This window comes from Globicephala melas, chromosome 18, assembly GCF_963455315.2.
Source record: "Globicephala melas chromosome 18, mGloMel1.2, whole genome shotgun sequence".
Taxonomy (NCBI): domain Eukaryota; kingdom Metazoa; phylum Chordata; class Mammalia; order Artiodactyla; family Delphinidae; genus Globicephala; species Globicephala melas.
Genome location: NC_083331.1, coordinates 6,300,085 through 6,313,643, shown reverse-complemented (window position 1 = coordinate 6,313,643; position 13,559 = coordinate 6,300,085). Strand labels below are relative to the sequence as shown.

At 46.3% G+C, this 13,559-nt stretch overlaps 1 protein-coding gene across 8 annotated transcripts in view; it reads right to left on the bottom strand.

The window, feature by feature from the left end:
- The window catches only part of MTUS2 (microtubule associated scaffold protein 2), a 496,165-nt gene that overhangs the window by 100,604 nt on the left and 382,002 nt on the right, over positions 1-13,559 (bottom strand). For all 8 annotated transcript variants that reach the window (XR_009559713.1, XM_060287790.1, XM_060287789.1 and 5 more), the window contains one exon: positions 11,551-11,762. Coding sequence is in view for 7 of the 8 variants with exons in the window: in XM_060287790.1 (XP_060143773.1) it covers positions 11,551-11,762 (212 nt within the window). In the remaining variant the exon portion in view is untranslated. The remainder of the gene's footprint in view (positions 1-11,550; positions 11,763-13,559) is intronic.

Genomic DNA, 13,559 nt, shown 5'->3' with positions numbered 1-13,559 from the left:
GGTCTGTGGACTTTGCAGACCGCAGTGCTGACAAGGATCGGGCTGGATCCGTTTTCTGATGCCCAGTCCTGTGCTTTCTCTACATTGCGCTTTCTCACTTTACTGTACCAAGTATGAATGTAGTGATGAAGTCTGAAGGACCCTGCCCCTGGGTCAGACTCCAGCCTGGCTCTGCGTCACTGTGTGACTTCAGGCAAAGTGACGCTTCTCTCTAGGTCCCAACAGTGCCCATCCACAGGGCTGCGGAGAGAATTAAACGGGACAAGGGGTGGTGGGCCCCTGCCAAGGGCTTGGTCCACAGTAAGATACATAAATGTTAGCTAGTAACAAGGAGGGATAAGCAGTCTTACTTCCAGTACCTCTACGTAATTCCCCTACGCTAGCAGGTTACTTTCTACACTGTAACTACGCTAAATGCCATAAGCACTACAGCTTCTGATTATATAGCATCAAACCCTTTTGCTTCGTCGTGTTAGGAATTTTAGCCCTTCTTTGCTTGCTACAGATGCAAACTTCCTCCTCACTCTGGCTAGCCTACTTTATATGCCCCAGAGCTTCCCCTCTCTTCCTCAACTCCGGGACCACCTGTATCCGGGCAGAAGCCCAGAAATCTGCCCCTTTGGTCCCCCGGCTATAGACTCCCAGGGGCAGGAAGGATTCTAGCCAGCCACAGATTCTCATTTGGGTTGTTCTACCTCCTTCTTCCCTGGCTAGGCCCAATCCTCCTAAAATCAGTGTAGATTTTCCTAGAAGGGAATGCAGGAGCAGGCGGCCACGGCTGTGCCCGGGCAGGCACTTGCTCTGGGGCAGCCTAAGCTGACCTGCTTCTGCTTTGCTGAGAAGCGTACTCTGTCCATCCATCTCGGGTGCATTCCTTCTTCTAGCAGAACAACTTACCTATTGCAGATAGAGGTTAATGACTGAGACTACCAACACGGGACAGCTCACTGGCTACGCCAAATCCACCCCACGGAGAAATGAGTCCCCTGTCTCCTGGGAACTCCCCACTTTAAACCCTGTTATCTTTAAAGCAAGCGCTAACATGTGTTACTTGAAATAACAATACAAACTCACGGAGTACGGGTGAGTTCACGGTCTGAGACTGTTCTCCGGGGTCAGCTGAGATTCACAGCTGCCCAATGTCAGGACTGATGATGGCCACTCTGATGCCAGCACGACTGTGTCCCCTAAGCCTCTCTATGTCCCCGGCTATGGGACAGGGGTACCCTGGGATCTGAACGACTGGTTACCCTTGTGTTTCTTCCTGTTGTGAGAGGCTTGTGAAACACCAGGGAAACAGGACAGGTTGAGAGTCAGATGCCTTCAAATCCTGGCTGTGCTTTGCAGCCTTTGCGACTTAGCCTCTCTGAGCTCCAGTGTTCCATCTGAAAAAAGAGACTGTCTCATGTATAGTCTCTGGGTGGTTGTTATAGCCCTGGGGGGCCTCATCTGGCGGCTAGAACATATTACCAGGTCAAAACACACGACTTGCACCATTCCTCCCTATTTTCAGTTATAACAATTCTTTAAAGGTATGTTATATATATGAACTTCAAAAATTCAAGTACTCCCAAGTACAGTTTTCTTTTTCTCTGACTGCCCGTAATCTCTACCTCAAGCCTCTGATTTTCCTCAGTTTGGGGAAAGGTAGTCTATTTGCTTTTAGGCGAAAGTTAAATCGCATAATTTCTCAATTTAGATTGACAGAAATCAGCCACTTTCCAGTTCGAAACCCCCCTCTCCTGGGTTTTCTTCTCTCCTATGCCACCCCGGCTTGATTCCAAGTGGGTCCTGGCGTGGGCAGGGGCGGGTGGCCTCTGTTTCTCCTTCCATCATGCTCCTGGGCTGGCAGCCTTTGAGCTGTGACTCATCTGGAAGGATTCTGAGTGTCGTCTTTCACATCACACCCACTGCTGTGTATAACCATGCCTTAAGGGCTGTGATCCCTGGCTCTGTCCTCACAACGTCCTCACTGTGGCCTCTCGTTGTCACGTCCACGCCCATCCCCTGTTCCACCTCATGTTGGTGGTGTTCTCCATCCTTTGAAGCTCTCGGGAGTCTTATTCTGCCCTCCCCGCTCTCCACCCGCCTCTGCTCTGTCACCCTCAATCCACTGCAGCTTGAGGGAGGTCAGGGAGGTCTGTCACCACCAGGAGTCCAAGTGAGACGAACAAGGCAAAGCTCCCCATCACCCTGGGATCCCCCAAATTATGGGGGTTCCACTGGGTTTTAGTCTCTCCTCTTGGACTTATCCTGAGGCAGGTGCATACAGACTAAGATTGCATCTTGAGATTCTTCTGGAACACTCTTCCCCCTTCCCAGCTTGGATAATTTCCCTCTAATTGAGGAAGAGTGGGAGGCTGGAGATTAACAGCTACCCAGATTAACGGCCCTCTTCAAATCTTCTGGCTCTCAGGCTTTTCAGGGTGAAGCTGAGAATCTGAGTCCTTGTTGAACTACGAGGCTGTACTGTTTCGAGTGGTTACCCTGTCAGAGGCCAACCAAGTTAGAGGCTGGGCCAGAGCACATCGACGGATGCTTTGAAGATGACTCACCACAAACTGACACTTTACACACTGTCCTGCTATAGATGTAACTTGTTGCCGTGAAGAAGTGAGAATCTGTCTCACCAAACACTAAATCTATTTGCCTTTCCTATAAGCTTCAAAAGAATAAGACCCAAAGGATAATAAGAAAATGACCATATGGACTGTGACTTTTTCTTTTCAAAAAAATTTACTTAAAAAATTAAAAAATAGTATCATTGACTGTGTTGTGTGTGTGGGAGACTTTTATGTGTACGGTTCTATGAATTTAAAAACATGTATAGATTTATGTAACTACCACCACAACCAGAATATAGAACAGCTACACTACTCCAAAAATCTACCTTTGCACACCCCACATCCCTGAACCCTGGCAACTACCAATCTGTTCTCCATCACTATGGTTTTGCCTTTTGGAAAATATCATATACATAGAATCAGAGAGTATATGCAAATTCTCGAGTGTAGCTTCTTCAACGCAGCATAATGCCTTTGAGAATCACGCGAGGTCTCACGTGTATCAATAGTTCATTCCTTTTTAACACCTGTGGGGTCTGTGGCGATTTCCCCTCTTTCATTCCTGATGCTGGTAAGTTTGTCTTTTTGTTTGTCAGACTTACAATAGGTTTATCGATTTTACTGACTGTCTCAAAGAACCAGCTTTCAGTTTCACTGATTCTATTATTCTTCTGTTTTCAATTTCATTGATTTTTCCTCCTATCTTTATTATTTCCTTTCTTTTGCTTGCTCTGGGGTTATTTTTGTGCTATACTGTACCCTATGATACATGCTACAAGCGTAATTCTTTTTCTAGTGTCTTGAGGTAGAAGCTTAGATCACTGATTCAGACTTTTTGTCTTTCCTGAGTTTCTAATACTATAAATATCATCCTAGGCACTATGTTAGCCATGTTCCACAAAGTTCTAAATGTTGTAATTTTATTTTCCTTCAGTTTAAAGTATTTTCTAATTTCCCTTGAAACTTCTTTCTGATACACAGGTTATTTGGTCGTATGTTATTTAATTTCCAAATGTTTAAAGATTTTCCTGTTATCTTTCTCCTACTGATTTTTGTCTAATTTCATCAAGGTCAGACAACATATTTTGTATGATTCTAATTATTTATTTATTTATTTAATTATTATTATTATTATTTTTTGCGGTACGCGGGCCTCTCACTGTTGTGGCCTCTCCCATTGCGGAGCACAGGCTCCGGACGCGCAGGCTCAGCAGCCATGGCTCATGGGCCTAGATGCTCCGCGGCATGTGGGATCTTCCCAGACCAGGGCACGAACCTGTGTCCCCTGCATCGGCAGGCAGACTCTCAACCACTGCGCCACCAGGGAAGCCCCATGCTTTTATGTCTTTTGGAGAACTGACCCCTTTATACATAATGCAGTGTCCTCTTTATCTCTGATGATCCACTTTGTTCCAAAGTCTGCTTTGTCTGAAATTAATATTGCTATTCCAACTTTCTTTGGATTAGAGTTAGCATGGTATATCTTTCTCCATCCCTTTACTTTTGTATTTTTATTTTTATTTATTTTTCTTTTTCTTTTAATTGGAGTATAGTTGATTTACAGTATTGGGCTAGTTTCAGGTACACAGGAGAGTCTTTATATTTAAATCGGGTTCCTTGTGGACAGTATATAGTTGGGTTAAAAAAAATCCTTTCTATCTCTGTCTTTTAATTGGTATGTTTAGACCACTCACATTTAATGTGATTATTATTCTAGTTGGATTAATATCTTTGTAACTTTTCTAATCATTGCATTTATTCTTCGTTTCTTTTTCCCCCTCTTCTTCGGCCTCCTTTCTGCCTGTAAAATAGATATAAAATTATGGCCCTGCATTTCTTTCAAACTGAAAAAATAATGGGGAAATACTGTTGCAGAAAAGTTTGAGAAATGATATCACTTCCTATTTATTTTGTCAGCACAGTTCGCATGTTGTCTCTGTTTTCAAGAGAGTACTGTCATGTCATAGAGGCTCAGTACATTTGAATTTTAAATGTTTCTTCCTCTGTTCCTGGTAAAGCAGATGTCACGGGCCTTCACGCTCTCCAGGGACTGAATTACAGATATAGATTGTTTGACTCACAGGTTTGTGCAATATATAATTGCTTTTATGAATTATCTCATAGGGAAGCTGCTTGCAGTGTGTGACATCTATCTTATTCTTTCTTAGTACTTTGATTGTCAGGAATAAAATGAAAAATGAAAGCAGTTGTGTGATTTTAGTATCAAACCTAATTTCAATTACGTCTGTGGAACAGGCAGGTCTGCAGTTCGCACTTTAGTGAACAAGGGGCGGAGAGTGGCACCTGCTTTTTGTAAAACGCCCTGGAATTTAAGGGAATATTTGGCAAGCACTCTTCTGGGGGCACAGATTTCATTTCCAGCCAATGCCCTGTAGATGTCACCATTGCCACTTCTCACAGGGAAACGTTCACCGCGGGCTGACAGAGGCCAAACTTGCTAAACCATTTGGTTGTCAAGGAACCAGGAGAATCTGGTCGTCCTGACCTGTTCACAGATACTCCTGTGAGCGTGCCAAACTCTGGGATATATCCTCATTCTGTGTCATTTTCATCCACTGTCTGGTACCTGGTATTACAAATCACTCCAACCTACAGAAACTCCTCCCTCGTTTGGCTTCTTTGAGGTGGGACTTCCCCTGTTTTCAACAGCCTTTCTCACCATCTCCTGCGTTTCCTTTCTCTCCTGCTCCTCCTTGGGCTGAGGGGCTGTCCTGTGTCTGCCTTCCTCTTCTGTACACATGCTCTTGTCAATTTCCTCCCTCTATAATGTCACTTCTATACAAATGTCTCCCAAGTCTACAGCTTCCTTTCTACAGCTTCCTGTTTCCTCCCCTGACATCTAAACCCATGTTCAACTCCCTAATGGAGCTCCCAGCATCACAAAGCACAAAGAATCTTGGAAACCAGCAAAGGGGAGCCACACCAGGTAGGCAGGGATGCTGCCTGTGGGATGGCCGGAACCCATCAGCTGAGCTAATTTAAGAGAAGCAGAAATTCAGAGCCACAAGTAACTATACAAAAATAAGCTCATCCCACCTGAAATTCCTGAGAGGATGGGAGATAGGGAGGATGCTCCTGGAATGTGGGATGGCTTCCATAACTGACACCCCAGGCCAGGGATTCTTATTACTTCAAAGAGCTGCTTGGCATAGCTGGGGCGGGGAGGGGGTGTTCTATCCCTTGATATTGGGAATATTTTGATATTTGGGGGTTACGCTAAGCATTTCCTTAAGCTCAAGTCCTAAGGGTAAAAGCTAACACTCATGGTTCTCCCAGCAAAGGAATATGGTCACAATGACCTTTGGGACACAAAAGTTCTTTTAGAACAACAATCGTTGGAATAGCCAATTTACTATTTCATCAACATTCCCATCAGGTCATATACTGAACTGTCAGAAATGCCAACCTAGGTGCTCACTTTTTCTCTAAGGCTTTAGTTATTCAAGGTAAAATTAAGGAAGAAAAGATAATCACAGGGCACTGTTTATAAGGGGGAGAAGCACAAAATACTATATTTAAATGGACATTTTTAGGATTTAGGGAGCAACAGAGAGCGTACGGTTTTCAGGTTTTTTTTTTCTTTTTTCTTTTTTTGGTTGCATTGGGTCTTCATTACCGTGTGCAGGCTTTCTCTAGTTGCGGTGAGCGGGGGCTACTCTTCGTTGTGGTGCGCAGGTGTCTCATTGCGGTGGCCTCTCTTGTTGCGGAACACAGGCTCTAGGCGCGCGGGCTTCAACGGTTGTGGCTCGCAGGCTCTAGAGCGCAGGATCAGTAGTTGTGGTGCACGGGCTTAGTTGCTGCGCGGCACGTGGGATCTTCCCGGACCAGGGCTCGAACCTGTGTCCCCTGCATTGGCAGGTGGATTCTTAACCACTGCGCCACCAGGGAAGCCCCTCGGTTTTCAGGTTTGATCAGGTGTAATCATTGCCCTGAAGCTCCCGACGGTGGGAAAGTGTCCTGACACATAAACTCCCTTGGCAGCCGGATACAACAGCTTCTCTGCTGTTTTGGGGCCCTAGGGCAGACTTTCATCCGATGATCCATGCGAATGTTATCAAATGGCAAAAGCAAGCAAGCATGCATTTATTTTCCAAAAGGATTCTACACAGCCTGCTCGGATGGAAGCAGCCAGCTATGGAGCCCGGAAGGTGAATCTGGGCCACCTTGACCAAGAGGAGCCGCCGTCTGTTACAGAGGAACCTTCGCACTTCCAAAAACAGTTCTGAGTCCCTGGATCTCCATCCGCAAATCATTAACTAATCTACCCTGGGCTTCAAGTTAGGGAGGGGCCACCACTCTGCAGACAACCAGGTTGGACTGTCCTCTGCCCGTACACACGCTCCCCCTCCTCTTTACTCACAGTAATCCCTCCCAGCTCTCTGTCCCGGCCCCTGCCAGTCTCCTTCCCAGGGCGTCCCTTCCCACTCACAGTGGTGGGCTTCTACCAGAACATACACCATTTTTGTTTGTGGCTTCAGGTTGACTATTACCCTAGATCATTTTCTCTAAGCATCCTCTACATGTGTTTAACTTTTAGATTATTGTTTCACATTTTGTTCTTCCCCCTTAACTACATCAAAACCTTGAAGGCTGGGTGGAGAGAGAGAAACGACCACAATATTGTGGGAAAAATATGAGGTGGATACGGGCTGACCTGCATTTGTATCGTGGCTCCATTGCTTTCCAATTCTGTTGTCTTCGGAAGGCTACATAACCTCCCTGAGCCTCGGTCTCCCCGACTGTCACATGAGAATAGTGTCCACACCAGGGCGGGTTAAAATACTATTTGGAAAGTGTCCAGGACATAGGAGATGGTCAATAAACAGGAGCGATATTGTTATTAAGGTGCTTTGCCTTCTACTTTTTTGAACCCTCCACAGAACCTTTCATATGGTCGGGGCAGGGTTGATAAAAATCTACTAACGTAAGTGAATTAAAGATGAAAAGTTAAGTATATGAACTATATTTAAAAATATGTATCCCTAACGAACAACAAAAACATAGATAAAATGGGACTAAAGCTGCAACTAAAGAGCTGGCAAGACGCAACTAGGAGCCTGCCTGCCACAACTAAGACCCAGCACGACCAAATAAAGAAATAAGTAAATATTTAAAAAAACATAGATAAAGTGAATAAGGAAACATGTCATTAAGTATTAAACCTAAATGGTGAGTATTTGGGTGTTATTCTTGCCATACTTCTCCACAATTATTCAATATATTTTTGTGATAAAACGTCAAAGAGTAAAAGAAAAAAATATACATTCATATATATACACTTTAGGGAGAAGGAGGCTGATGCATCATTAATTTTGATTAAGCTTAGAAAGTACACAAATGCTTGACATAAATTTTCATGCCTTGTAGGCCTAAACTATTTAATAATAAATAAGAAATAGTTAAAAACCATCGTCTATCACATTCATAAAGTTAATGATAAAAATGACACAAACCAATATGAAAAAATATAGAATAAATATAATAAATCTGATTAAAACTAAAACGAAAATAAATACACCCTCAGATGTAACCTGTGTAAAACCTGATGCTACAGGGCGAGGCAGGACCACCTCCTGGATTAGCCGCCAGGGGCTGCCAAAGAGTAGCGTTCCCGGGAACCAGGCAGCAAAAGTTAAAAGTCTTTTAACTTGACCCTGAGAAGTGAGAGTCCCTGAGAATCACACTTATTAGTACAGTCCCCCCAGAGGTCTGGGACCACGGATTTCAGCACAGCTGTCCGGCCTGTGGTGAGGACCGTGCCTTGTTAGGGGGAACGGAGCTGCCTGGAACGAGCACAAGCGTGAGGTAGGTGTTGGCACCTAAATGTGGCATCTTAGCATCCCTGGACGCTGGGCTCAGGCTGTACCACAGCTGACAGCTTTCACAGCCGCCCTGCCAGGAGCTGTGAAACATGGGGCAGAAATGAAAGATCCCTATCCGGGCTCCAAATTCCTTTTTCTAGTGACCTCCCATACTTAATAGCATCAGCACATTCTGGAAAAAATATACAGCAGCAGCAGCTGAACAGCTGGACTAGAAGATTAATTCTATTCTTGAAGTTCACCCCAAGCCAAATCCTTTATATACATAAAACGAAATAAGAGGGGTGTGGTCTGTGTTTCAGCTTTACATTCCTCACATATGTCTTATTCAATCCGCTGGAGAGTAAAACATTTGTCACATTTTCCTTGTCCTCAAAAAGAATGTTTTATTGAATATTTGTTCAAAGCACCTTTGCCCATTAATTCACTCCATTCTCACAATAACCTTGTAAAGAGTTATTATCAAACCTACTTGAAATTGAGGAAACTGAGAGTCAAAGATGACTCTCATCAGAGGTGATTCTGCAGCGGGAAGCCGAGGGGAGCAAGGATGTACTCCCGTTGGTGATGCTGTCACGGCTCAAAGAGGGGCCGCAACTCGCTCAAGGTCTCATGCAAGATGGAGGTGGAGGTGGGACCGGCTCCTTGCTGGCACGGTCCCCTCTCTCCACTACGCCTGCTTTGTAGACGAATATGCTACAGCGTAGAAAAGATACAGGTGTAGAGTTCCAGCAGGGTCTTCTAAGCAGAAGAGCAAAGAGATACTGCTTTTTCGGGCTGGCTATGGAGGCCACGCCCTGCACAGCTGCCATGCTGGGCTGTGACCATTGCCCCATATATAACAATAATAATAATAATGCATTGGCTTCCCCCAAGAGGGACACGGGTCATGAGAGCATCTCAGGATCCTGAGCCCTTGTAGTAGGGGCCCCATCATCAGAATTCCCAGGTTGCCTGGCCTCCACTTCCCCGCGTGCTCCACTCTGGTCACACCCCCTGGTCTAGTCTGGTATTCCCGGAAAACTCTCAAATCAATCATCTTAAACCATGTAGAACACATGCCAGCCTGAGTGGAAGCCACTTACGTTCAACTGCAGACTTTAAAAATGTCCATTTTTTCTTCTGAGGTGTCTCTGGAGAAAGAGTTGAGATCAGAAGGACGGAAAAAAGAGCACACCGTGTGGGAAGTGAAATGCCATGGCCATTGGGGAGGCCTGTCTGGAGCTGCTGGCTGTGACTTACTGCAAAGAAAATGAAATTCGTGCCCACCATCCATCTTGCTGAAATGTCATGCCGAGTGCGGCTCCAGCCAGTAGGGGGGTCTCATGGAGATGGCTACAAATCACCTGCCCTTGGGTCTCTGCTTGAAGAGCCATGTGTATGCTGCAGTGAAATAAAACTCATGGTCCATGGGCCAAAAGGAATTTTCCTGTGGCCTAGAAATGCATCACTACAGGGAACCGACCCTTATTCAACACAGGAACTCTCTTCTCTGCCATGACGCCATAAATGGGGTCCAAAAGTTCTAACTTGAAAACACAGCGCATGTGACCAATGTGTTAATTTGATGTCTGCTGGCATATCTATCCACACGAAACCTTTATCAAGGATTTATCATGAAGCTGGATGATGTATGGAAGGTGCAATCCCAGAGCGGGCAGAGTTACAAAGTAAATGTTATCACTGAACTGCAACGAACAACGCTGTTTTCCTCTCTTTATTAAAGACTTCACAGTCAGTGGAAAATACACATCCAGCTGAAGAACGGAAAACACGTCACTCTTTGTCTAATAAGAAAAATGCTCAATATTTACCATGGCAAGTCTGGCCCCTTTGGCACCTCAAAAATGTGTTTGTAACTTTAATTCTTACAGGGGTGAGAACGCAGCAACTGCAGCTCTTTAAGGTTGACCCCAGTGGTACTAGACCAGAAGGGAAGACATAAAATTCAAATTGGCCATTTACTGCTGGTGTTAACACTTTGACCAGGGAAGAGGCAGAAACTATTGGTAAAACTGAAACCTGTTTGTCTTGTCTTCCATCACAACAATAACTTGGTAATTAGCTCTTTGGGCCAAAAGCTTTAAGCAAGAAAGGAAACAACAGAACAGGTCAGCTCAGGCTTCCACACTGTAGGGCAAGAGAGGCTGCAGGCTATCGTCAAAGGTCAGAGAGCCCTCCACACTTCACGGTACAGATAATAAAGAAAACCAGCGGACATGGTGCTGGTTAATATTCTTCTGATTTTCTTCTTTAAATCAGTTAGAAATTTAGTTAGTTCATTTTCTTAGTTGGGGGGCATTTATATAGCATTTTTACTTTCATTTACAGATACCGGAAGGTCCATACATGAAACTAATGCCTTACGGGTTATTGATGTGCTAACTGATAATGTTTAAACCTCAAAGGTAAATGTTCAAGTTCTCCCCCAAACAGGGCTTGGCCACCTCAGGGTGGAGCACGAACGCACAAAGTCAGACAGACCCGCGCTCCCACCGCCGCCCTTTCACATTCAGAGGCAGGAAAGCCAAACTACACCATGGCTGGTAACAGACTCGGAGTCCGGATGGCCCAGGAGCCTCTGGACACTCAGGCTGAGGAAACCAAGCCTCTCTGCACTGTCAGAAGAACCGAGGGGGCAGGGAGGACGCCCCTACCCCATGCTGTCCCGCGTGCACTGTGAGCGTGGCCCCGAGGAGAGGCCCCAGCCCGGCACCTTCCGGGTCCCCTCAACAGCCAAAGTGGCACCGCCCTGTGGCCCTGGCTCCCTCTGTACTGAAGGTGTAGACAGTTCAGACCCTGGCAGTCTCAGGTCTAAAATGCAAACATTCACGTGCTCCATTCTCTTCCAAGACCTCACCTTCAAAGCGTTCATTTATGCCCTTTCCCTTCCTTTTTACACCATTTTCCCTTCTGCAGTCCAGGTTATGGATCCTTCCTCCCAGACTAACGTCTTCCACGCTCAAGTCTAAACTGGGCACCCAAAACATTACGCGGTGCTGGCGGAGATGCTGTATGACCTGAAAATCAAACTGGTCTCTAACCCCAAACTCGAACTGAAACACACACACACAACAACCGTCACCACCGCCATCCTCCCCGCAAACCGAAAGCCCTTCAACATTCACCAGATGTGGACTCACCTTCCTGAAGAAAAGCTGAGTGGACACGGCGAGTGCCTCAAAGCCCCGGACGGCCTTCCTCAGCTCCCCCTGCACGAGGCCCAGCTGCCGCGCCTGCTGTTCGTACCTCTCCTTCAGCCGCTGCACCAGCTGCCGCTCGGCCTCTCGGGCCTGCGGGTCCGGCTTGGGGGAGGCTCCGTTGCGGGGGGCCGTGGGCCTCTGCTTGGGGTATCCTAGAAAGAAAAACAGTCACCTGTGAGTCACATTCAGCCCGAATGTGACAACCGCTCCTTATGACCGAAGGATTCCATCAAGTAGCTGACAAGGAATTGCCCATCATTTGTCATTTTAGGTGTTACAAATGAAAAACAGGGACTTTAAATATGGCTCTGTTGATGTGGTCTGAAGTGCAAGGTTTCAGGCCTGGAAAAAAGAGTACCAGACAAAACGGCCCAATTCCTTCTAGCTGCCTTCATTCTTCTGGGTCTGCTTAGAGAGACTGGAGCAGTTGTGTTTTTGTTTTTGTTTTTGTTTTCTTCAAGGGGATTCCTCTTTGAAAATGTCTAATGGGAAATCAATCAGTCAATCCAGGTCGAAGTCAGAGTTAACACCTAGCAACTCTTTCACTGGGCATTGGGGAGTAACGCCTACACGCCCTCCCCTCCCTTCAACCCTTTCTTTAATGTCAGGTTCAAGTCACGTGTCTGATGACCTCTGCTGCAGAGATTTCTGGCTTTAAATTCCTACAGCACCCATGCCCTGCATGTGAGCATTCACACCACCTCCACGGCTGAAGGTCCAGTCCCAGCCACCATAACCCCTCACCTTCTAACGGGAGCCCTGCTTTTTCTCATCTTTCACTGCACAGAAGCCAGAATGATCTCTATAAACAGAAAAGAGCCCACGGCCCGCGTGGACCCCTCCCTCCACTCCTTACGCTCCGCTGCAGTAAGAAGAAAGTGCTCGTTCCTTACACGGCCCACAAAGCCTCTGAGATCTGGTTCCTGCCGGGCAAATGTTAGGGGTGTGTGTTGAGGAGGGTGCACAGAGGGAAGAACCAGAAACTCTGCCTGGGGTTGGGGAGGCTTTAAGAAGATTATTAGGCTGAAGCATGAAGGCGTAAAGGCCCAGGAAAGAGCTCAGAGACAAGCACTGCATCACGGTCCCAGACCCTCGGGTAAGCAAGAGTCTTCCTCGGATCGGCTGTACTTCTAGCATGAGGCTCAGGCAGACCTGACACCCCCAGAGAGCCCTGCGGTGGCCAGTGGACTTACGTTCCCAAGAATATTCTTTCCTTGGCTCCAACAGGTCACGTCCTAGAGGACATGACAGGGACACGGACCACACAATCATGAATAAACTTTAATGTTTCCACCGTTCTTTCGTCTCCCCGCTCTGCCTCCAAAACATCAGGGCGTAACATATAGAACAAATCGGAAAGCAGTGGCCTCTTCGGTACCTGATACCGTGAGCTGCAGCAGAGTCATGGGCCTGAGAACACACAATGGCCTCACCTTTTAAGGGGAAAAGATTGTTAACTGATCTAAATACTTCTGATTGTTAATTTAATGGTAACCATGCTAATTTTAATCAAATCTTCCTCCTTTTAAGAAATCATCAGAGGGCTTCCCTGGTGGCGCAGTGGTTAGGAGTCCGCCTGCCAATGCAGGGGACGTGGGTTTGAGTCCTAGTCCGGGAAGATCCCACATGCTGCGTAGCAACTAAGTCTGTGCGCCACAACTACTGGGCCTGTGCTCTAGAGCCCATGAGCCACAACTACTGAAGCCTGCGTGCCACAACTACTGAAGCCTGCGTGCCACAACTACTGAAACCCGCACTCCTAGAGCCCGTGCTCCGCAACAAGAGAAGCCACCGCAATGAGAAGCCCGCGCACCGCAACGAAGGGTAGCCCTGCTCACCGCAACTAGAGAAAGCTCGCATGCAGCAACGAGGACCCAACGCAGCCAAAAATTAATTAATTATAAAAAAGAGGAAATCATCAGAGACTGGAATATGACATATCTTCAACT